Below are 25,368 nucleotides of genomic sequence, written 5' to 3'. Positions count from 1 at the left end.
TCAGACACAGAGCTTCTAATCAACTCAATTAAGTGAGTGTGATTGCCATGGAAAATTGTTCTAACGTTAACATCATGGCCTCCAGTGTGGTCGTAACAGCATATGTGTGATGAGCCTGAGACTAATAGGACTGGAAAATGACTCAAAAATGGAACTCAGGGAGAAAGATGATTTAAATGTGTCATTTCTTTACGCCAACTGTGAGAGGACATAGTCAATATTATTCAGGGTTGGGGTCAATTACATTTTTTAAATTACAATTATGTTTTCAATTATCCATGTTCAAATTTGATTACGATAACCGGCGTGTTTGTTGTTGTCTTGCCTGTTATGATTGCATTTGGTGCATTTCTGTTGTCCTTTTGTGTATTTTTCCTGTAAAATGTAAAATTTTTGGAGTCATATTGTGTATTCTTGTTGTCATTTAGTGTTTTTTTTGTAGTAATTTTTGTGTATTTCTTTTGTCACATGGCTTGTTTTTTAGTACTGTGGGTTCGCGGAGTCATTTTTTGTGTTTTTCTTTTCTTTTTGCGTACTTTTGCTGTCATTTTCTGTCATTACAATTACAATAACTGGCATTTTTTCTAATTACACATACATTGCAATTATTATTTTCCTCCTGAAAGTCAACTATTATGTTCTCAATTACTAAAGTTCAATGACTTTTATTCATATAGCGTTGTGATGATTGTACGCGTTTTTTTTTTTTGAGTGTATGATGTTGTTTTAGCATCTTTACATTTCAATTTTAGCGCATTTGTAATAATATCTTACCTAAAAGCCCAACTAGGGAACAGAGTTGGAATTGACCAACATTATAAACTCTTTGTACAAAACATTAGTTACATACAGAGTATTGTTATTCTGTAAAATGGCATTGTTTCTATTAAAAATAACTTCTATTATGTCCTAACTCTAAAGCCTAACTATTCTAACCATTGTCATCTGTATGGGTGTGAAAATTCACTGACAGGTAGTGGGAAAAGTTAATATGAAACATATTTTAATATTTCTTAACTACTTATGTGCAAGCCATAGACCCGTTTTGCGTTTAATGAAATTGTAATTGAAAGTTTTTATTGAATTTCCATGGTAATTACAATTAAAAAGTAAATTATCTTATCTCAATTCCAATTGAGTTTTCTATATTATGGCAATAGATTTTTGATTTTTTTTTGCAATATTTTCAGAAAAGCAATGCATGTTTTGTTATTGCAATTAAATACATTGATTTATTGTAAGGGAAAGAAAGACTTTATTAAAGGGAGAATATGAAGACAGAGGGCAGTGCAACACCTAGGTGAGGGGGAAGGGAACAGGGAAGAGGGAGTCAGGGTAGGAACATGCAAGGGGTGGGGAAAAGTCGACTGTTTTAAGGTGAGCGTGCAATGTGATGTTATAGTTGTGCATACTGTGTGAGAACAGCTTCTTAAAATTACAATTAGGATAATAATTATGCCATAATTGTAATTAATTATCAATTACGCAATTACAATTACAACAAAAACCCTGATATTGTTATGGAAGTGCTACAAAGAGCACGAATCCTGGCTTTGACAATGAAAACTGATAACCTGACAGTGTGTGGAATGATGAGAATGGGAGAAAAACATGGCTTCACCCAGTAATTGTTCCTGAGGATGTGACATTTGTCTCTTTTTGTGGCGTGCTCAAGGTGTCACCACCTTTCATATAGCCAAGATTCTTTTCAACACCGTGGCTCAGGTGCCCTGGAGCGGCCTGTTTGATCTTCTTGAGAACTGTCAACCTCTTGCGCGACATCATGGAAATTGAATTATGTATTTATTTACACGGCAGGTTAATAGAATAGATGCCTGGGTGATTTGAAAGTCAAACTGCCTCACCTGCCACTCATTCCAGAGGGTGCACAAAGAGTGGATGATAATGAAGTGAATGGCTTATCCTCAATGCTGAGCATCATAATACACTCTGTTTATTACCAACGCCACAAATCCAGATTTCCATTATTTCTTTTAGAACATTCCATCATACCATCATCTGCATTCATGCACACCTTTGTATGGCCGACATATACACTGCACCGTGCGCATGCACTGATCTCACTATTCTAGGTTAGAAGTGGGCCACATTATCAACAGCCATGTCAGCATTTTTTTTAGAAACTTGACCAATCTGAGCGTAAACAGGAAAGAACAAAGAGTTTTTGTGTTAATTCAGTGTGTTTTTCTGTCATTCTGTGCATGTTTGCTGTTGTCTTGCTGGTTATGATTGTATTTTTATGCATTTCTGTTATTCTTTTGTCTATTTTTCCTGTAAAATATATGTTTTTTGGAGTCATATTGTGTATTGATGTTGTCATTTTGTAGTACTTTTTGTGTATTTCTTTTGCGGTAGTGCTTGTTTGTTAGTACTGTGCATTTACTGAGTAATTCTTGTGTTTTTGAATTTCAATTTTCAGTCTTCACACACACAAAAAGGAAAGTCCAGAACAAACACACAATGGGTGTAGGTTGAAACAAAGCTGATACTGTATTTACCTACCCCATCACAACAACAAAAAAACAACTTATATTAATATTTCCACAATATACATTCAAGTTTTATATATACAGTTTATTCATTCACATCAAACCTACTGTATATACATACATACGTACACACATATACATGAATGTATATGACATGTACATAATATTAATAATATACTGTTTCATATTTACGACACAAATTCCATCAAATTAAATTTAGAGTGGCAATATATAAATTAACAAAAACCTTTTATTATGTATTCATATATTTTATACTATGATATACAGATTATATATTATTTATTTTCTTTTTGTGTACTTTTGCTGTCATTTTCTGTAAGTTTGTATATTTTTTGAGTAATTTTTTTTTAATTTTTGTTATCGTTTTGTGTTATTTGGTGTAATTTGGTGTATTACTGTTGTCAGTATTTTCTGTTTTTTTCTTGTCTTTTATTGTATTTTTCTGCAATGTTGTAATTCTTCTTTTTGTTTTGTGTGTTTTTCTGTACATGTTTTTTGTTGTCTTACTTGTGTGGTCCCGAGCACAACGGTGCGTAGGACCCTATTGTAATGCATCTCGTTTTTATTATTAATATTATTTCATTTACGGCCAAATGATCGCTATTTTGAGGGCCTAAATACAGTAAAAAACTCAGGAAAATTTGAACACATATTAGGATTGGCGAAACATTTGATATTTTGGGAGAATTGGACATGTGAATGGCAAAATCACTCCATGGCGCCCCCTTGAAAATTGTATTTGCTCCCAGCTGGCACTGATGACATCATCACTGTGGAACTTCTGCAAAAGTCTGACATCATCACTCTCTACTTATGATGTCAGAATTCTACAGTGTACTGAAGAACTATTACTTCAGTACACTGAGGATTTCCCTGATCTGTTATTTCTTTCTACCACAAACACACATTCCCAAAGATTACACAATGTAACCTTGTTGTTTAATTATTTACATCTGTTTTTATACCCACAGAAATAAATGAAGCACTTCCAGTCTCAACACCTTAAAATTTCTGCCACACCCCGACATGCAACACACCTCAACATGCGCCACTTCCCGACATGCGTATTGTTGCGAGGGCCCATTCATCGCTGCTTGAAGCTTTAATTATGATTTTGAATATTTCTGTTGTCCTTTTGTGTATTTTTCCTGTAAAATGCATGTTTTTTAAAGCCATATTGTGTATTTATGTTGTCATTTTGCATTTTTTTTGTAGTATTTTTTTGTATATTTTTTTTTTGTCGTATTGCTTGTTTGTTAGTACTGTGGGTTTGCGGAGTAATTTTTTTATGTTTTTCTTGTCTTTTTGTGTACTTTTGCTGTCATTTTGTATATTTTTTTGTCATTTTGTGTATTTTTGTTGTCGTTTTGCGGTATTTGGAGTAATTGTGTGCATTACTGTTCATTTTTGTAGTAGTTTTGTGTGTTTTTGGAGTATTTTATGTTGTGATTCTTTGTATTCTTTTTTTAATGTATTCTTGTGCTTTTTTGGTGTATTTTTCAGTCATTTTATACATTTACTTTGGAGGCCGCATAAAATTAGACCGAGTTGCCAGTTGCCCATGACTTGTCCAGGTCCTGCAAACACACACACACACACACACTCATACAAACTGTGGCCCAGTTTGAGTAAAATCCCTGTCAGTGAATCTTCAATCGCATGTACAAATCTCTTCAGGAAGCTTTAAACAGACTTGTCATGTCGCGAGATGCTGCTGTCAAACCAAGGACGAATCTGAGGATGTCATTGGAATGCTGAGAGATGTCTGTCAGTCGTGTTGTCGTGAGTCTCTCCGCTGTGATTAGCATCACTTAATATTCATGCATGCTTATCTGGGTGCTGCTGAGCTGATGCCAGACCCACCCTTGTTGTGTTTGTGATAAACACATGGGTGATGTAACAGCTGTGTGACATTACAAGCGTGTCAATATAGGGCGAGCTTGTCTTCTCTGCTCTGGTGATGTCAAAGGTCAATTCAACAACAGGACAGAGATGGTGTTCCTCACACAGCGTTTGACTCTAAGCCATCAGAATACTGAGGATTCCCTAAACAACACTGCCACTTGGTGGTCACATGTGGGTAATGACATTAAAAAATAGGGGTAACTCAGTGGTTCCCAGACCGATCCACTTTATTTATATCGCACATTTTATAAACAAGCGTTTCCAAAGTGCTGCACATAGGATCGAGGATTTTTTTCCCCTAGAATTTAGTGTTTTTAGTATTATAATTTTAGAATGAGTTTGTATTTGTAGAGCAGTGTATCAAAGTACTAAAGATTAGTGACAAATACTGTATCTGAGTGCTAACTCAAATATGTTTTATTGCATTTTATTTGAAAAAGATTTATATTTAACAAAGTGAAAGTATATAATACAGTTGTTTAAGATTGTGTGTTTTTTGGTATATTTCTAAATCAGCTATTTTACCTGTACTTAAATATTTTTTAAAAGAAATAAAGTCATTTGTTACATTTCTACCCCAAACCATTACTGAGTAAATGATTATTTTTTTATTTCGATTTCATGAACATTAAACATAATCCATATGTTCTTAGTCGTGCCATTTCTGATCAACACCCAGCCTCTTTCTTCAGTTCACGTTGTGGTTTCTACCTATATTATGTTGAACAGGTCATAAATGTAGCTATACTCTTTTTTTTTTTTTTTTCTTGAAGCTATATATATATGTTTACTGTATGCAAGGGAACCGTGGCAAGATTTATTCCAAAAATAAACGTGAAAGTAACTAGTAACGTTTATTTTGAGTACTATTTAATTGAGCTACTTTTTACTTATACTTGAGTATTTTATATGACTTACTTGTGTTCGAGTACAATTTGAATCAAGTAACAGTACTTCTACTTGCGTATTAGTACTCTTTACACCACTGCATTTTAGTCAAAAGACTATGACTAAAACTAAATCAATATTATTTTTTTTTAATTTCTGCATCCATGTACTCTATATGAAGACTAAAACAACTATTTTTATTTATTTTATTTTTTTTGGAAGTGTCCAATACAGGGTTTTTCAACCTTGGGGTTGTGACCCCATTTGGGGTCGCCTGGAATTTAAATGGGGTCACCTGAAATGTCTCGTAATTGATTAAAAATTAAAAAAATTACTGATTAAAATATCTTTATCATTGAATTCCTATTATCATTAAACACAACACACATTCTTAAACATATACATTCACTTTCTCAAATATGATTCTAGTTCAAATAAAATGCAGTATAGGAAATATCTGAGATGGCGTCATTTGTCACTAATTCTGTATTTGTAGCACTGTAACAAAAAATAATTCCAGGAAAAAAGAAAAAGTCTTTGGGAGTCACCATAAATTCTTGATATCAAAATGGGGTCACGATCCAAAAAAAGTAGTACAATTGTCCAAAATGGTGAGATATACACACATGTGCACCACACACACACACACACACACTTCTCCTTTGCAGAGTTTGCAAAATTCAAAAGTTTCTCTTCCATACCACATTATAAATGTATCAAAAGAGAAACCTCTTGAATTATTTTGTTTCATTTGAGCAGTTATATGTGTCACTTTTGTTTCCCTAACACATAGTTGTACTTTCCTACCTCAGAGAGAGCATGTGAATGTGGATCATTGTGGCACCGTGACAGTCACGGCCCGGAGGAGGAACAGTGGTGTGCTCGTTGCAGATGGCAGCACACATTTTTTTTTCATCCCTTAAACAGACACAAAAAGCAGCTGAGGGACCGGGGCCTGTCTGTAGAATGTGCAGGGGAAGAGTAGGTACTTGGCACAAGTAGCAGAAACAATTAGCGTCACATGAGCAGAGGCCTGAAGCAGCAGGAGACAGAAAGCAAGAGAGAGAGAGAGAGAGAGAGAGAGGGAGACAATGGTGGAATAAAAAATAAAAAAAACACACAGCAGCTCATTTTCACCAAGAGAACTTAAGCAGAGCCCTGTGCACACACCCTGAGACACCTTCTTCTTCCTTTCCTCATCACAACTCCAACACTTCACTCAGACAGTTTGTGTCAGAGCTCATTTAGGTGATGAGCTTTTGTTTGTATCTGTGCATTCCTAATTATGGAGCACTCACAGGAAGCTCCATGTCCTTGGAGAGACCTTGCATCCCACACTCACATCACCCAAAAAATAAATAAATTTAAAAAAAAAAAATCCCTTTTTGAACATTTCTGGTGACCGTACTTTCCTGTTCCCGCCTTTGAAGATCCGCTAGCGTGTTGATCTAAAAGTGAAGTTTATGAAAACACTCCAGCAGCAGCAGCAGCACCGCTCTGTGAAAACCTGAACTTTACAGAGCTGTACAGAGAGGCTCAAAGGAAACGCTGAAAGTGAAGAAAAAAAAAAGATTTGCAAGGTTTATCCAAATACCATAAAAGGAATGAGTGCAAATCTTCAGTTTTGAGGATAGTGACTCACACTTTCACTAAGAAGGTCTAGTATAATGTTTTTCTAGGTCACATCTGTGTCAAACTCAAGGCCCGGGGGCCAAATCCGGTCCTTTAAATATAGGGTAGGCGATTTTCTCCAGATACACTTTTTAAGTTTTTGGTTGAAATTGTCTTTATGTCCTGACAGAAATTAAGATCTTATGAGCTCCGAAAAAGGAACGAAGAAAATCTGTCATCTGTAGCAGCTGTAAACCTGTAATAACTTCGACCAATGGAAAAAAAAAACAATCAATCACGTCTCCCTGTTTCTCTGCTCGTTCTCGATCCTTTTCATGCACAAGGTCACACTGAAAACGCGTCACCGCTGACAGAGCTAAAACAAAGTTTTTAGTCACTTTTTTAACATATATAATGATAAAGTTTATTGTTTACTCACTACGGACTGAGACATGAGACACAGTTTCTACACAATACAAGCGATGAGCTGAGCTCCTCTTCTGCAGCAGCTGTGCACATAGAGGTAAAAAGCATATGGCCTTAAACCTTTGTAGATATTTCATCATTTTCATGATCACAACAAGTTTCTCATAGTTACACACTAGTATACACTACTAGTAGTGAGCACTAGGGTTGGGTAGGCGGGGCGTTGCAATTTGAGACCACCAGTGTCAACACCAATGACAATTCCATTAAAGAAACATAAGCAATTAATTAATATCAGCCTCCATACTCTCCCAACAAGATATATCTCATGACAAGGCAGAGCATCCATTGTTTGTGTTGGAAACACAGAGAAAATGACAACAACAACAACTCGGAACAGTTTCAGTAAGGAGCATCCACAAAGCCAATCCTTCCTTTTGTACCATTCACTGTGGAAAATACACAACATTTTCTGGCCCACTAGCTAGAGAACATAACAGCGGCCAGCCATGCTCGATCAATTCACTAATGCACTGTGAACTTACGTATAGCATTTAGCATAACGCGGTTACGTCCAAAGGCAGCGTAGAGAGCTGCCTTTTTACGTAAATGGTTGTCATCTTGGGGAACTGACTGTGCATGCGCAAACACATAAAAACACGTTATGGGGACAGAGTCAGAGCAGCAATCTGCTTTTGGGAGGGGGTGTGGCCTCCTCCTGCCTTACAGCGGAGTGAGACTGTACAGCCGTACCAGGAAATAGTGATGTTTAGTCATTTGGGCTATGAAAAGCACAAAATGTTGACACTTTCAAACGTATAGGTAGGCTATCGAAATGGAAAAATAAATTATTTATAATCATATTATAATTCAAACAAATAATCAAAATATCAATTCACCCTTGGATAGGCACTGCCTACCTTGCCTACCCTGACTGCACGTCACTCAATCACTGCCAATGTAGGGAAAAATAAAGTCCTTTCTGCCTGAAATCAAGCATTGAATACTGTTCAATGGGATCCTAATCTGCTATTTAAATGTTGTATTATTAAATTGAGTTGCAGGATTTATAAAAATAAAGGATAGTGGCGCGGTTATCACCTGCTCTTTCTGCACTGTTGGTTGGCTTAGTGGTATTAAATGGCTGGTTTGTTTCTAAAACTATTTTGTACATATCATGCACTTTTGAACCATTTTTTTTTTTTCATTTCACTGATCTTATTTTCTGCTCATTACAACGGATTTTATCTCAAAAACTGAAAGTGACTGAACTCTGAATGACTTTTGCTTTCCCTAAAATCTGTGAGATTTACCTTTAATACCAATTCTGTCTTTGCTATAGACCTTACATTTAGTGAGAATGTAAAAAACCTGCATTTTATCTTTCTACCACTAGAGTGTAGTAGTTTAATTTGTTTTGTGTAGCTGCAACAAAAAGAGATGAAGTTCAGTCTGACTTTGAACTGAAGAACTCAATACTTTTATCAGTTTCTTGTTAAAGTTTAACTTAAACAAACAGAGATGCACAAAAAGAGGTGACAAACAAAGACTCAAAGTATTCCTTTTAGACGATACACAATGGCGGCTGACATTAAAGTGTTCCTGTGTGTTGGAATTGCTGTTTTACTAACAGGTATGAGATTATTAGACACCAGATTTTTTTGGGGGGGGAGATATAATTATTACTATTGCAGTTATTATATTTCATTGCCAGGTGTGGGAAAGTCTGCTTTTATTGGAAAAAGTCACAGTGGTGGTAAAGGCGACCCTGTGCTGCAGTATGTGGTGAACAACTCACTGAGGGAACATCCAGTTCTCACCAAACTCAGACTGGTAAGGAACTCCAATGTGCATATGTGTACTAAAAGATCTGTACTATTCAAGTTAGTTTGACTATAATGATTACATTTATTCTATTCCTTTATGTGATAACCATCTTTTTAAATCTATAAATAAACCAAAATTCATATTCCGCAATAGTCCACATGATATATTTGTTTATTTGGTGGCTTTGACATACACGCATCTACAATAGTGCATGTGTTTGTGTCAAACTGGTAAATTGTCATTTGATGAAACAGATCGTGCATCATCAATGTCATTTGTACTTATGAATCTAGGTATAACTTCTGTGTTTATTGTTGCTAAAATGTATTCAACTTTTCATTTTGTCATTTCAAACTTGTAAGTCCCAAGGGAAAGGAATCACATAGCTGAAATAGTAAAAAAGAGAGTTACTGAAATACGTTCCAGTTTTTTTTTTTCTTTTTTTTTTGGGAAAAAAGGCTTTTTAGAAATTTGTTAGTGTATTTTCAGTGATTTTCTCCTTGAGGTCAAAAGGTCAGTTTGGATATTTTTTTGCTGCAACTAAACTTGGAGGGGAATAAAAGGCTTTTTTAACGCTAAAGGGCAGCACTATACCAGAGGAGATACTGTACCATGACTGTATAGCAACTATAGTATTCGTCCATATCTAAATATTTCATTCACCTGCTGCAGAAAACTCTTGAGGACAACTGGGCAAGGATGATGGTCGCAGCAGAACAAGCCCAGTTAATGGCAAACCTCATTAAACTGATCAACGGCACCAAAGCCATTGAGATAGGTGAGATGCAGAGCAAAAAACATAAAACTAAGTTAAAAGATATCTAGAAAACTTGTAATATCTCAGACATACAATATTAGATCTAATCTTTATAGGATCAAATGTTTTGTTTTGTTTTGTTTTGTTTTTTGGGTTTTTTTTTTTTTTTTTTTTTTTTAATAAAAAAGATTAATTCTTGAAGTTTTGCACAGTGCTACATTTGATGTTTGAAGATTCAATAATTTTGGATTATGTGAATTTGTTCAAATTATCTTTAATTCCCTTTTAATTACCTATATTTGAAAGTAGTCAGAAAATTCAGATCATTTAGACTCTTTTTTTTCTCTCAGAGATTATCTCTCTCATAATTTATTATAATATTTATATCATTTACATCATAATGATAAATCATATTATATTCTGAAACGTTTCCCCCTGTTTTAACCATACAGGAATGTACACTGGATACAATGCACTGAGCATGGCTTTAGCCATGACAGAGAATGGGCGTGTGGTTGCTTGTGAAATAGAAGAAAGCTACGTTAACATCGGAAAGATATTTTTCAAAGAGGTGAGAATAAACTGATGGTTTTCAATCATCCATAAAACTCTCGGAAATGTCCCTTCTTATTCCTGGATTTCGAAATAAATCTCGCTGGTATCTTGGGCAACATCAGAATGTGACCTTACGTACACTCAGTAAGTAAAGGACGACCGTTGATTCTGTCACAGCAAAAAAAGTGCCGTGTACATAATTGTGCAATGAAGAACTGACAATAAATAGGTTTGTTTCCACAACGGTGCAAAGCTGTATTCATTCATTTGTAACATTCCAAAATAAAAACATTAGAAATGTGCTTTTTCTTCTTTATTTACAGGCTGGAGTTGAAAACAAGATAGATGTTAGAGTTAAATTAGCCTTGGATACACTGAGTGAGCACGTTCATGAATTCCTCTGTGAATATACATTACTATAAAGTAAATATGTTACACTTGAATAATTTCTACTTGAACAGAGGAGCTGATAGAAGCTGGAGAAGCTGGAACGTTTGACTTTGTTTTCATCGATGCTGATAAACGCAACTATGATAACTACTATGAGAAGTCCTTGGAGCTCATACGCAAAGGTGGCATCATTGCAATCGACAATGTAAGTTGATCACACTCCAGCTGTTTAATTGTCCAACCGCTACTTCTTTTATTGGAATATTCTTTTATATATGCTATATCTGAAAGGTGCTCTGGGGCGGAGGCGTGGTGAACCCTGCTCCCAATGACATCACCTCTCAGACTCTGGATGCTCTCAATAAGAAGCTACACAAGGACCAGAGGATTGAACTGAGCATGCTCACTGTGGGGGACGGGTTGACCATTGCCATCAAACGCTAACATCACATCTTCGTCTCACTTTTGTTGCCTATTCTACAATTTTAAGATCGGGCCTTTTCTTTCATTGTAAAGGACAGTTGGTCCAAGAACTGTTACAAGCACAATAAATTAAATACACTTTTTCTTTGTTGTAATCACAGGACTGTTTTTGTTGGGAGACCTTTTATACAGACCAAATACAGAGTTGGCGCTGAGCAAACTCGATTGTAATAAAAAATTAAAAAAAAAACACAAAGGTGGGACGATATATCCTGCAACAAAATACAGCAATATTCAAATGTCACAAGAAACATTATCAATGGTCCGAGTAGTATCTGGAGAGGGGGTGAGGTCGTATTTAAAAAATACACACATTTTTTTTTTTTTTTGCATTCCTATTGATTTGAAAAGGTAACACCCAGAGAAAGTATGTCAAGAGTTAATGTCACATAAAAGCATTATTTTTCCAAGTGCATTTTTGAGTGTTCATGTATCATTATCGTGGGCCCATTATCATCTATTTTATTGTAAAGTCAATAAATCGTCCCATCTCTAATAAATAAGACTCATTGTAGGACCAAGCACAGTACTTGGCACAACAAAGTGTAGCTTTATGGCAGGGGGCACCTCACGTCACCAATGAGCTCCATCTAAAATCTGATTTACTTTCCAGGATTCAAACACATATACAAATGAGAAATTGTTACTCATTAAAGTTAAATACTGCTGATAAAGCTGTAGAATTAAATTAACCATCAACAGTGGTATGTTATGACATTTTTAAAAATGCTAGGTGGATTTTCAATATGTTATGAAAATAAAACAATTGCTTGAATAGCGAGAAATAAACTGTTTCATGTTGAAATCTCAACATTTCCTACCTTTTAAAATTACTGCAAGCCTTCCTTATCATCTTAACCTAAAAACCGTGAAAATGTAGTATTTAAGAAGTGCTTTAACTAGTAACCCTTTGGACTATTACTACACAGTACCTATGAAGTAGCTCACAGTTTCAGAAAGGTTGGTGACCCCTGTTCATGGTTTTCTATGGCTGAGCAAAATGATTTTAAAGATGAAGAATTGAAATAATAAATGTTGATCAAATAGACAGTTGATAAACCCAGATTTAAACGTGTAAACTCTCTTTTTTAAATACTCCCTAAAATAGTGTTTATAATTGTGTAATAAAGTGTTTCTTACCCTTCCTGGGGAGGGCTGGTGATGGTCACAAGTATGCAATAAAAATAAATTCCTTTATTTAATTGCACTAACAAAACATGCATTGCTGTCTTAAAAAGATTGCACTTTTTATAGTGTTGACCTTTGGCAGCATGTGCAGACAAAGGAAACAAATAAATAAAAGTGCAAACTCTTCCTTAAAATTGCATGAATCTAATTTTACCACCCTGGCTTCACATGTGCCAATCTTAGGTCACCCAGTATTATTCATATATATAGATTAATGTAGGCTATACATTTTAAAATAAAGATTGCATGATTTTTTTTTTTCTTTTGACCGATGGAATGTGGTGAATATTGGGCTCGTTGGAACTTAATGTAATTAAACATAGTGATGGTTGTGTTTTACTGATTGATTACGGTTTTAATTTTAATTGCATTTCATAATCTTGCCCGGGTTAGTGTTTGTTATTTGCTTCTGACGTCATCGCTATGTGCGTGACAAACTGCGGTGTCAGCACTTCCTCTCCTTTCCTCCGCACTCAGCAGCGGTGTTGCGGTTTGCGGATGGAGGCGGGAATCCAAACCCAAACCCGCATCGGACGGAGACCCGCGGACAGCATGAGTCACGGTGTCGGTACCAAATACGCTTCCATCCATGGGTCAGTTACCGGTGCTGCCGACACGAATCCGCGCGTCGTGTGTTCTGCAAAATCCAACTGTAAAGAGACGATGCGGGACTTGAACGGTCGGCTTGCGGGATTCATAGAGAAGGTGCATCAGCTGGAGCTTCATAACGGACTGCTGGACAAGGAGATCCAGGAGATCAAAGGGAGAACAAAGCCCAGTGTGGAGGAGCAATATGGACCAGAGCTGAGGACACTGAGAGAACTGGTCCTGGACATCAGCCATCAGAAGCACCAGATGGAGATTGGACTTCAGAACCTGGAGGAGGAGCTTTCAGGCCTGAGGAGACGCTTTGTAGAGGAAGCACAGAGGAGATCAGATGCAGAGCGAACCATCCAGACCCTGCAGAAGGACATGGGTGAAGCATTTCAGGCTAAACTACAACTGGACCAGAGAGCACAGTGTCTCATGGATGAAATGCATTCCCTAAAGATACACCAGGAGGCCCAGGTATCTGAGATGCTGGATCAAATCCAAAGCTCAGCTGAGGAGGTGAGCATGCACAGATTAGTCCGACTGGACATCACTGATGCTCTGCAGGACATCAGGGCACAACTGGAAGATCACACATGTCAGCAAGTAGGTGGGCACAGTTTCCCATCTCAGTTCACTAAATTAACAGAAGCTGCCAAGACCAAGGGGGAGGTGCTAAGAGCCATCCAGCAGGAGATCCAGGGGTACCGGAGGCAAGTACAGACTCTGGACGTGGAAGTGGTGAGCTCAAAAGCCACCGGAGAAGCTCTGGAGAAGCAGCTCCATGATGTGGAGGATCGGCACATGATGGAAATCCTTCAATGTCAGGTAAGACTTCCCTTTTACCTTCAATTCACCAGTGTGATCATTCCTCTCCTCTCTGGTGACAGAACGCAGTCCAAGAACTGGAAAACGAGCTCACGAGCTGCAAGTTTGACCTATCGGGGAACCTCAGGGAATACCAGGACCTGCTGAATGTTAAGATGGCTCTGGATGTGGAGATATTGTCCTACAGGTACTATCAATATCATTCAACCAACCCAATCATCCATCTGTCAATCAATTCTTACATCCATCCATCCAAGCAGTGCTTGATTCAGGATGCAAGGAACAGGGTACAACCTGGACAAGTAACAAGTCAATCAGAGGCAGACATTTGGCACAATAACCACTCAACATAAATCAAAACCATAAAGCAAGCACTGTCGACTAAATGTTACAAAGATATTGAAGAAAATCTGTTCATCCATTAAAGGTGCAGTCCGCAACTCTCAGATTCCTCTCGCCCCCTCCCTCCCCGCTGCTTTCTTGCCCTGCCTCCAAACTTTCCCAAAGTCCCTCCCTCAAGCTAACATTAGCCTGACAGCAACATCACAGTAATATAAAATGCACTGTTAAAAGCATATCACTGCAGTGCTTCTCTCTCTCAATGTGCACAGCTCAGCAGCAGCCGCAACACAGTGTCACTTACAGCAGCCCACATGGAGGCTGCTGTGTGCACACAAACACATGCACTACAGAGTTCTAGTGTAACAATTACAAATCAAACATAATATAAATCAAGCAGCAGTAATTATCTTTTTGTTCCAAAAAGTAACTGCGTTAGTAACTAAATTACTCTATAAGTAACTCATTACCAAGGAAAGTAACTATTTGCGTTACTGTTAAAAAAAAAAAGTTGCTATATGTCAAAGAATTCAGATTTTTTGTGTCGTTGTGAAGTGCTTCATTAAATTTGAGTTGCTTACAACGGATGTCGACGAAGTCTTCACTCCTGGATATAATGTACTGTATGTATAATGTATAACTTCACATACACGTTCTTACCTTTGACCACAATTAATTTAAAGTAGTGTTTGTATCGCCACCTTAAAAATGACAACTTTTCATCAGACTGCTCCACGCTCACATCTCTGCTGCTTCATCTAATCTGTAGTGGTTGTGTGCGTGTGTCGCGTGTGCTGGCACGTCTCAGCCAATCATAATCGCTCACCTCGTTTTTAACCCGCCCCCTCTTGCTGGCACATGTGTAAAAACACTGGCTCTGATTGGCTGCCATGAACCATGACACGGCCTTAGCCAATCATAATCTCTCACCATGTTTTTAACCCACCTCCTCACAACAGCTGTGTATGAAGCCTGGGATACTTTCAGATGAAAGTTTATTCAATCAATACATGTAACGCACCGCATTTAACGTTCAGTAACGATAACGTCGTCGTAACGGCATAAAAAGTAATTAGTTAGATTACCCCGTTACTGAAAAACAAACGCCGTTATTTTAAACGCTGTTTTTCCAAACACTGGTGAGCCCATCAAACACAATCCTGGCTCTGATTGGTTCTCTTTGCTCGGTCGCGGTGCATTCTGGCAATCTGCCAAAGGCTATAGGGGCAGCAGGGAGGACTCAATGAGCTTGTTTTTTTCAAATGAAACTCGATAAAGTGATAGAGGAACAAACCCTACATGCCATACAAGTCTAATTTCATCAAAAATATTTTGCCAATGATGAGAGATTTTTTAATATTTAAAATTGATCCAGATTCAGGATATTGATCCATATCATCCCCAAAATCTAAGCACTTGTTTTCTATCTCATTCCAGATATTTCCTGAAAATGTATTCAAAATCCATCAATTAGTTATTGAGTAAGGCGGTCATCATCCTTATGACTTCATTTTCTTTCTGGAAACCTTTCCTTCTTATTTTTATTAAATCTACTTTATCTTCTGTAGTTGCAGTCTTGTTGTTCAGCTACTTCTTTATAATGTAAATGCTTAATTTGTTCAGTTTTCTTTTGATTTATGACCCAGTTTAAAGGCTAATTTCAACTTCTAAAATGAATCAATATATTTGCTGTTTGCAGTCACCTTTCTTTAGCTTGTATTTTCTGTCCATCTTAATATCAGTGTCTTGCTACATAACAATGTCTAACTGGTCCTCCAGAAACCTTCTCTGCAGTGAAGAAGCTCGACTATCTTCTATGTCGGATAGTAGCATTTCCCTCCCGTACATCTACCACCAGTCCCCCATCTACGCTCTTCCATGTCACAACAGGACAGGAGAAGCACACAGACGCCTGGAGCCCCATTACAAGTTTGTTGAGGAGATCATCACAGAGACCAGCAGGGAAATTGTGATGTCAGAGTTTGAGGAGAGTGGATCAGAGGAGACTGAAGAGGGTCAAAATGAAGAAAACCAGACTAAAAGAGATGGAGGGAGGCAAAAAGAGTGAAGAGTTTGGATAAAATCTGGGCATCAACTAAGAAAACATAAATACATTTTAAAAAATGACTGAAACTGTTGGGAAAAATCAAACTATACAGAAGAACTTATAAAGGTCTGGTTATAACTTTGAAAGTCACAACCATGACGGCTGAAAGTTAAGTTATACCAAGACAAAATAGAGCACTGATGAAAACAATATATCCATCATTGCAACTCAATGAATGCACCAATAAGAGACATGACAAATTTGGATTAGATGATGCCTCCTACCTCAAATACAAGTTGATTTATGAAAAAGTATAGGATATAAAGCAGACGGACTTAATGTAAATTAGTGCAATATCCATAAGGATATTTCTAAAACTTCTAGCATTCAAACTGAGAGGCCAGTGAAAAAGTCTTAAAAGTTCTGCATTTCCTGTTTCCACCTGCATGTGATGCTGTTGCATACATAAACAGATGTGGCATGAGCTTGTTGCAAAATACAAATGAAGCAGTTACTCAAGAATGGACTGTGGATTGGTAACTTTTATGTAAAAAGTATGTCGGAATGTAATTGTTTGGTGGTAAATCTTTAGAAACTACACCTAATTTTGACTTGCTTTTTAATTTTTTTTTTATGTATTTATGAATGTGTATGCGCAGCACATTTTTGAGTTCTTGTACAGTATATACCAGGATATCTACCTGGGTTTTAATGGATTTTTCAAAGCTTATATCCAGGGTTTTTAAGAGTAAGTTCACTTCTAACAATTTTATTCGACAAAATGTCTCAAGTTTGTGATAAATATGACAGTACATCAACATTTACCCCCCCCCGCCCCAAAAATGTAATTAGCATTTTGTATTGCATGTGTATGTCATCCACTTTGTATTAACCTTTTAAAAACAAAGCTGCTTTGAAATTAAAGGATATTTTTAAATTCAAAAGCATAATGTACCAATTAAGCTTTTGCTGCTTTTTCTTTAATCTACTACTGTGTTAAATATTTCACTACACTAAATCATTACAGCCTAGTATGCACTACAACAAACCTAATGAAGCTACAGCCTCTTTTTGAGATTTAAGCCCTTTAACAGAGGATTCATGAGTGCTTAAATTTTAAAAACTATGAAAACATCCAAGTTCAAACACTTTATTGAAAATACCCACATGCACCAGAACCTCAGACTTTTTGTAGGCCAGTGGTTTTTAACCATTTTAGGGTCGTGACCCCATTTTGATTGTATACATATCTAGCAACCCTAAAGCCATTCTTTTTCTAAAACTAATTTTGTTATAAGATTTTACAAATGCAGATTAGCAGGATTAGTGACAAAATGCACCATATCGAATATTTTTAAGATTGTGTTTTTTAATTTAATTCTTGAAATCTTTTTTTAAGCCAGACATTTTAGGCAAACACATTTAAATTCCAGGTGATACCACATGGGGTCACGAGACCAAGGTTGAAAAACACTGTAATCAACTAAATCAGGACAGTTTAAGATAATCCATGTGCCTACTTCTGGTTCCACCTTGATTGCAGAATAATAGTTTGGCATCACTGAACTTCATTTGTTGTCCTTCCAGTTGTTGGTTCTGCTCTGTTGGCCATTTGAACTGGTTTCTTCCTGCACTTAACAGACATTTTTAAAGCAACTCTGCAACGTTAAAGATGATGTTGCACTTAACTAGAACATCACACACCCAAATAAAAAAGCAAGAATAAAACCTGACAAAATTTTAATGCCTGTGTGTCGTAACAAAATGGGTGCTGTACTATTTAAATATTTTCCAAAGACAAAGAATGACAGGTGCGCTTAACCAGGTACGGAAACAAAAACAGTGAGGAAAGTAAAGGAATATCAGATATTGATTGTAGACTATTCTTAAATGGAAGCAATGGAGAGTAATATCACAGGAAAGACCAGAATTAGTGACAAATTTAATGTATTTATCAGATCATTATGGCAGTGCTTGACAGGACCATTGACTTGATATATAAATAAAGTCGACTGTTTCTTCAACAGAGATGATTTCAAAGTAAAAAGCAACATAAGTTAAATGTGTCAGTGACAAAAAGCACCAATTTTGAAGTGGTACTCTTGTTTGTTGCAGTAGCCTTTGAACAAATCTCTCCAAAACATCTCCTTGCTGGTTTGAGTTGGACAAACATTTAAGGCCAGATTCTTTTGATATTCCCTAGTTCCATGAAGTAGATGTGAAACCTTAGGCTTCCAGTTCCAAGCCTAGACCCAGTTTGTGGCCTCCTGCATTAATGTTCTTTCCATCAACCAGGCCAGACAGCGTGAGTTTCACACCTGGAAATACAAGAGAAAGTACCAGTGTTTTTTTATTTGCTAACCACACAACGTTCTTCGTAAGAATTATGGTATGATGGACAGGAAAAACTGGTGGTTGGTTAAGTCTTACAGTTAAATAAAACTTGTAATGAATGTTAATTGACAGCTCTATCAAGTGATCATATAACACAAGGGGCCTGTACTACAAAGCTTGATAAGTATACAATAGATTTATCTCTGTTAGTGGGCTTCACCTAACTAAACATCCTCTGTCAGAGATCCCCTGTCCTACAAAGCAGGATATAAACACATTCACTTAAGCAAGGTGATTTTAGCCAGGCTCCAGTGACGGGTGGAGATTGCAGCGTTAGACTAATCACAAACAGAAACTGTGTAGAGCAACTTACATCCCAATTGGGGATTTTTTTTTTTTTTTTTTTTAACTAAAAATATAGTTTCTGCAGAAAAAGCAGGAAGCTGCAAACACTGTTGATGCGTTAAAGAGTGAGATTAGAGAATATTAATCCATAGGATGATAGACAGCGCTTTGATCAGTTTCACTTTATTACACACACTGGGGTGAGTGCATTGTTTGACTATAGTATGCGTCTGCTGAGGCTGTCAGCATCACCATAGCGTATGAATGAATGACTTGATTTGTCCGTGATACAGAAAGCGTTCGACACAGGCTTCATCGGCTGACTTTAGATCAGTCCATCAGATGCAAATGTATACCTTTCCTGGAAGATGTCATTTGGTAAATGAAGGGATTGCATTTACCCATTCATAATTTATTCCTAAACGCAGCTGTCAGATGTCTGTGCACCAACCAGGGTCGTTCATTTTTCAAGAGAACTGACTGGTCAGGAAGCGGGACTTTTGTACTTTCTCAGATCTTATCCACCTCACAACCTGATCCAAACCAAGTTAGGTGTTCAGCCCAAGTTACCAGCTGCGATTCAGCGCAGTAGAAAGTTAGCCAGGATTGTTGTACAGGACAGTGAATAAATCCCAGAAGTTAGTGTGCTAAAAGGTAAATCCAGCTTCATAGTACAGACCCTAGAGGTTTAGTCAGGTTATTTTCTTTAAAGGGGACATATCATGCTAAATCCACTTTTTTAGCCCTTAAATGCATTTTGTTGTATATTTAGAGGGCTTAGAAGTACAGAAAAAATCAAATTTGTCTCTTCAGGTGCTCCGTAGATATCTTTATATTCTTTTTTGCTCATATTTTTCATCTGTTTCGATTTTTCTATTCTCTATTACGTTTTTTGAACTACTACATCACAGTATTTGCAGCGGAACTGCCAATTAGTACATCAACTCCAGGTCCAACACTTCGAGCAATCCGCCATTTTTATTTCTCGCTTTTATTTTGTAGTCCAAGCTCCAGGATGCCGAAGTTTACGAGAGGATAAGTCAAAATGTTCGGTTGTTGGATGTAGTAACCCGCTTCATTACACCGTCTCCCAGCATCAGAACCTTTTCAAAGTGCCTGGTTGAGTTTTATTTTTAATGGAAACGTACCCACATCTGTGGGTAAGGTCATTTTTGTGTGCGCGAAGTACTTCAAGGATGACTGCTTCTGCAACCTCCACCAGTATGAAGAAGGATTTGCCGAAAGACTGTGTCTGATTGAGGGGTCAATTCCTTCTATCTTTGGAGACGACAGAGCACTTCGGTAAGCTGTAAATAACGCTAAAAAGTGTGACGATAAGACGTCCCGGTCATTGTTTTATTAGCATTAGCAGTTGCACCGTCTTCAGACTTCATATGTTAGCGCTGTGAGCTTGTTTTAGATCCTTGATGATATGGCCTACGTGATTAATTTAAGTCTAAAGTTTTCATTAGTCATTTCATTTTGGCCGTTTTTGTCTTCGAAAAGACTATCAAAATGCAATTTGTGACGTTAGCTTGGCGCTAGCGTTAGCTCGGCGCTTGTGTTAGCTCACTTGTTAGGGTTCTGCAGGTTCATCATCTTCATTTTCATCTCGCTCCGCTGGGTCAGACTCTGGCTCGAACATGTAAGGCTGGATGGACAAGTCTTCCGTTGTTGACATTTTGTAACTAACCTCTGAATAAAAAGTTTATGCGCCGCTACATAGCCGTATCTCTTCTATCAAACTACAAAAATGGCCGAGCAGGGTGGAGTTGAACCGAGTGTCACCTGAAGAGGGGGCTGGGTATAGATTGTCTCATTGCATTTAAAGAGACCGTACCAAAACGAGTTGCTCTCAGAAGCACATCAGAAGAGGGGTAGAAAAGGGGCCTGTGGAGCTATAATAATGAGGAATTCAGACCCAAGCATTGCAGTTCCGCTTTATATAGACCACAACTGTATGATTTATATCTAAAAAGGAAGGATTTAAAACCATGATATGTCCCCTTTAAATAACCCACTAAACTTCGCAGACTTCAGCCAGTAGAACCACCAAATTGTTGGGTCACAGATTTTCAGAACACCCGTATGTGGTTTGAGCCTAATGGCGGCCATCGTCTCTCACAGACAAGACAATTTGCCCCCTCATGACTGCTCTACAAGGACTTTAAGAAAATAACCCAACTAAACCTCTAGTATCATACCTTGATAGAGCTTGTAATCAAAATTCACTACAGATTCCATTTTTAACTCCTTCATTTTGCAGACTCTTATCTAAAGCGACGTACAGGGAAATGAATTAGAACACCGTACCTGGTCTAAGCGTTTGGGTATATCCAACACCAACAAGGCTATTGTTGTTGACTTTAGCCTGTAAAGAGACAATATGTAAGAGCCAGTCCAAAATGTTTTTTTCTTATACATGTCTAAAAGTGTCGGCATCAATACTTACATTGATGGAAGCATCTTTGTCCAGCTGGTATTTGGCAGCAATACCAAAGCGTGTGCTGTTGCTGCCAGCAGTCCACGCCAGGTTTACGGACGTCTCCAGCTTGTCGCTCACTTTTTGGTAGATGGAGCCACCAAACTCTGCCCCGTCATTGCTTTAAAGATTCAAAGATTAAGAAATTAGGAACTGTAAATTAATTTGTTTTCGTAAAGTTCTATTTTTGTTGTATCAAAGGTTTAAATGTTCTATTAAAGTGTCCTACTTGAAGGAGACAAACCGACGGTTGAGTAAGATCCACTTACACATTAGTGTGTAGCTGGAAGTCTCCCGTCTTGTAACCAATGGCAAAGTTGTTCTGTGTCATTTTGGATTTGGCAGTGTCGAAGCTCATTTGGTAACCAGCGAGCCATCCCTCGTAGCCAACAACAGCCGCACCATGGATGGTGGGACCAGCAAAATCGAAGTCAACATCACACCCAAGGTTGACGTACTCACGCTTGTAGGCGCTCTTAACTTTACCGCTTTTCTTGCTGTAGACAACGTAAGGAATCATTAAAAATATCCAGTGAAAAAAATAAAAGTTCAGCAGAGCCACACGATAGCAATATAATTTCATTAACTGTATCTTCATATATAATAAATATATCATATTTGATCAACTGTTTAATTTAAACAGGAGTCAATGGTAATGCGTTACAAAAGACTGCTTCCATATTAGGGAATGGGTCACATTCTGAGCGAGTACACGTGTCAGAGGCATGTGTAGCAAAGATCATGTTACAATAATTACTCTGTAGTGAAGACAGGGGCAACAAAAAAAAACCACAACACATTTTTCAATGAAAACAATCTTTCAAACCATAAACCTACCCTGTGTTTGGTGAGAAGGTGGTGTCAAAGGTCAACTTCAGTCCCTTGGCAATCTAGACGATACAATTAAAGCAGTTCTAATAAACAAGTAAATTTTCTTTGTGACATTTGTGTTTTTTTTTTTTTTTTTTTTTTAATAAAAGCAGGCAAACATTTCCTCACACATATCTAACCTGATCTTCGATGGTGATTTCAGTTCCCAAGGTGTTGTCAGTGTTCCACTTCTCAGTGAAGGTCAGGCCATATTCGGCCCTCTTGTATTTCGTTTCCAAGGTGCCGGCGACTTTGCTGGTGTCAGTGTTGGAGGAACCAGATGTTTTGAATTCCTGCAGGAGAAAATTTAAAAGAATGAGAAATTACAGGCAGAAGACCTTTTATTTATTTATTTATTCAGTTCATTTCCGACATGGTTGCATTAACAGAAATTCATTGACATTCAGAGCAAAATCACATCATTGGGTTTTTTTTTTTTTTTTTTTTTTTTGTCCTTTTTCATGCCGACCTTGAAATTTTTTTTCGACTTAAACACGCAACTTTTGAGTATATATTAATGAATGTATTGGTGGGCACTTTAAAAATATAAATAGAAAATATAAGCACTTTTAACAAATGGCAAATAAAGAGATTAATTAAATCTCAATAATAATTAAATACAGTACAATTTAAAGTTTGATTGAAGTTCATGAAAAAATTATTGAAGCAAAATCTAGAATTTAAAGTTACCACTGATAAATAGTTAATTTAAATCTTTTTGTACATAGCTTTTAAAATGAGAAATAATTACTGCTGAATGGCATTATGAATGAAAAATGATGAGTGAATATTGTATTCTTTTATTTTCTATAAACAGTTAAAGGTGTAAATGAACCAACGGTTCCAAAGCATTAAAACATAACATTAATTATCTTGCTGCAGGTACAACTTCAGAAGTGTGAGTTTAAGAATAACAACTAAGGCAAAAAGGTGGTGGGCTTTCCTAAAAGTAAGGCCTGTCACTCTGGTGGGAAGGTCTATCATACTGAATAACTAATAATGTGATTATAATAATAATGATGATACGGTAACAGAGACAGTAGCTCACCACTCCACTGGCTGACTTTGTCTTGACATCGAGCTTGACCAGGCCAAATCCTGAGAGAAAAATAGTATTACATATAATAAAGCAAGTCAACAATAGAGTACATTGTATCATTGTGTAATTATCATACCATAGCCTTTGTTAAATATGTCTTTGGCAGATTTGCCCAGGTCAGCGTATGCAGGAGGCACGGCCATTGTATCTGTGAATGAAAACATAACGACTGTCAAAAAGAGTACTGTAAACAAGCTTGATAAGTGATGGACAGGTTTGACTACGACTTCAAATATGTGTTATAAATAGAACTGCCATGGCCGGTTGCTGCCACCACTGGCACATCAGCACTAGCACACACTACAGCAGCGCAGGTACAAAGACAGAAAGGTAAAGTGGAGCCATTTAACACCAATGTGTGACCAATTTGTCCTTGTTGGCCAACACTGCTGGGTGTGGCAAGGTGCCAATGAGCTGAACGGGTTAATTAGAAAGACCTGTCTGAGCCACAATCATTCAATAAAGATTAGGCCATGGTGAATCTGTGAAGCACGTTTACAAGGTTTCACATTCGAAACATAACGACTGCATAACTTCAACAATGTAGATTATGAATATTAGGGTTTGGAGGAGTTAACGTACACCCACCTAAGTTATTTATTTAGATAACACTGACTCAGCTGGTAAGGAGCAGCACACGTTTATCGCGGCTAACCCGGCTAACTTTGTTAGCATGCAGGGAACCGGCGAGCTTTGCGTATGAGAGCTAAAACGCTACTTATTCAGAGTGGCGTGCTGCCTAGCTACCATGAGACAGAATTGAAGCGTGTCTTACAGTAAAAGAAGAGGCTAGTAGTGTAATAAAGTGACTTTAAATGAGATATTCCTGGTACTGCACGACCGGGGCAGGCTTCACCAGTTGGAGGGCGAACTGAAGGAGACAGGAACGCAACGACATCCAGTCCTATGACAGCGTTCATCAGGACCCGGGCAGACAACAGAGTGCCTGACCAAAAATCACACCATCTGACTCACTGCCATCAAAGAGGACTGTGTGGGAATAAAACTACAAAGTACAACAAAAATGTAGAGAGGCCAACACCACAAAACACATATATATTTATTTAGATGTGTTTATTTTTCGACAGGGATTGTACAATTATATTGTTACCCGAGTTCCTGTATCTAAAACTATTACAGGAATACACCCACACACCACACACTGTAAAAGTAAATAAAAATAATAAATAAAAAAAACTTTTGGCGGCAGTGTTCAGAACTAAGGATGATTTTTATTTTTATTTTGTAAAAGAGAACAGCCACCCCCCCCTACCCCACAAAAAATAAAATTACAATAAAAGCCTATCATATTCTTGATATAATGAAAAGGCTTGTTTTTCTTGCTATTGTATTGTTAAAACATATGGAATGGATTGAAGAATAATAAAAAAAAAAACCTTTCAAAACAACTGAATGTCTTAATTAAGGCCAAAATTGAAATATAATCAGAATCAGAATTTCTTTTTTTAAATTACATTCAAACTCACACCATTTAAGTGCAAAAACATACAATATATGCAAGAAAATATTCTTGTAAATGAAGAATAAAAATGAATTAAAGTAAAAGTACAGTGAAATAACTGCTCCTCATTTACAAATGTAAAAATATAAATTAGTCAGAAAAAAAAAAAAAGAAAGAAATGTGTTATATATAATTCCCGAGTCTGAAAGTCTCCATCATGTGTCATTCACACAGTATTTACTCATGGCACTAATAAGAAGACTAGTATAATTCATTTATTGGCTTAAAAAAATCTGCTTCATGACTATACAAACAATACTTTAGACCAGCAATTCTCAACGAGTGGGTCGGTACCCAAAAGTGGGTCTGGGCCTGCACTGGGTGGGTTGCAGATGGCTGGTCAGAAATAA

At 37.1% G+C, this 25,368-nt stretch overlaps 3 protein-coding genes across 3 annotated transcripts; 2 read left to right on the top strand and 1 right to left on the bottom strand.

The window, feature by feature from the left end:
• Nucleotides 1-8,939: 8,939 nt before the first annotated feature.
• comtd1 (catechol-O-methyltransferase domain containing 1) lies at nt 8,940-11,335 on the top strand. The gene is made up of 7 exons (XM_028469175.1): nt 8,940-8,994; nt 9,076-9,194; nt 9,861-9,966; nt 10,398-10,516; nt 10,824-10,878; nt 10,962-11,095; nt 11,182-11,335. Exons 1-7 carry the CDS (start codon nt 8,940-8,942, stop codon nt 11,332-11,334), a joined length of 741 nt encoding a protein of 246 aa, XP_028324976.1. The 3' UTR covers nt 11,335.
• Nucleotides 11,336-13,015: 1,680 nt separating this feature from the next.
• LOC114476738 (neurofilament medium polypeptide-like) lies at nt 13,016-17,223 on the top strand. The gene is made up of 3 exons (XM_028468605.1): nt 13,016-13,980; nt 14,043-14,167; nt 16,099-17,223. The coding sequence occupies exons 1-3, from the start codon at nt 13,060-13,062 to the stop codon at nt 16,385-16,387; spliced, it is 1,335 nt and encodes a 444-aa protein (XP_028324406.1). The 5' UTR covers nt 13,016-13,059; the 3' UTR covers nt 16,388-17,223.
• An 868-nt stretch (nt 17,224-18,091) lies between these two features.
• Nucleotides 18,092-24,424, bottom strand: vdac2 (voltage-dependent anion channel 2). The gene is made up of 9 exons (XM_028468606.1): nt 24,272-24,424; nt 23,573-23,645; nt 23,446-23,495; nt 22,538-22,690; nt 22,365-22,417; nt 21,797-22,024; nt 21,498-21,648; nt 21,359-21,416; nt 18,092-18,684 (listed from the first exon to the last, which is right to left on the bottom strand). Exons 2-9 carry the CDS (start codon nt 23,637-23,639, stop codon nt 18,593-18,595), a joined length of 852 nt encoding a protein of 283 aa, XP_028324407.1. The 5' UTR covers nt 23,640-23,645; nt 24,272-24,424; the 3' UTR covers nt 18,092-18,592.
• Between the last annotated feature and the right edge of the window lie 944 nt (nt 24,425-25,368).

This window comes from Gouania willdenowi, chromosome 15 (assembly GCF_900634775.1).
Source record: "Gouania willdenowi chromosome 15, fGouWil2.1, whole genome shotgun sequence".
NCBI classification, from domain to species: domain Eukaryota; kingdom Metazoa; phylum Chordata; class Actinopteri; order Blenniiformes; family Gobiesocidae; genus Gouania; species Gouania willdenowi.
Note: the sequence above shows the minus strand (reverse complement) of the source record. Positions and strands in the feature narration are given on the sequence as shown.

Bases quoted from the DNA above. Each gene is read 5' to 3' on its own strand.
- comtd1 (XM_028469175.1), top strand. From the start codon at position 8,940: ATGGCGGCTGACATTAAAGTGTTCCTGTGTGTTGGAATTGCTGTTTTA. The intron at 10,517-10,823 runs GTGAGAATAAAC...CTTTATTTACAG, and splicing joins GAAAGATATTTTTCAAAGAG to GCTGGAGTTGAAAACAAGAT. The intron at 10,879-10,961 runs GTGAGCACGTTC...CTACTTGAACAG, and splicing joins ATTAGCCTTGGATACACTGA to AGGAGCTGATAGAAGCTGGA.
- LOC114476738 (XM_028468605.1), top strand. From the start codon at position 13,060: ATGGAGGCGGGAATCCAAACCCAAACCCGCATCGGACGGAGACCCGCG. The intron at 13,981-14,042 runs GTAAGACTTCCC...CTCTGGTGACAG, and splicing joins TGGAAATCCTTCAATGTCAG to AACGCAGTCCAAGAACTGGA. The intron at 14,168-16,098 runs GTACTATCAATA...CTGGTCCTCCAG, and splicing joins GTGGAGATATTGTCCTACAG to AAACCTTCTCTGCAGTGAAG.
- vdac2 (XM_028468606.1), bottom strand. From the start codon at position 23,639: ATGGCCGTGCCTCCTGCATACGCTGACCTGGGCAAATCTGCCAAAGAC. The intron at 22,691-23,445 runs GTGAGCTACTGT...TTTCTCCTGCAG, and splicing joins CAAAGTCAGCCAGTGGAGTG to GAATTCAAAACATCTGGTTC. The intron at 18,685-21,358 runs GTACGGTGTTCT...TTGTATTTCCAG, and splicing joins TACCCAAACGCTTAGACCAG to GTGTGAAACTCACGCTGTCT.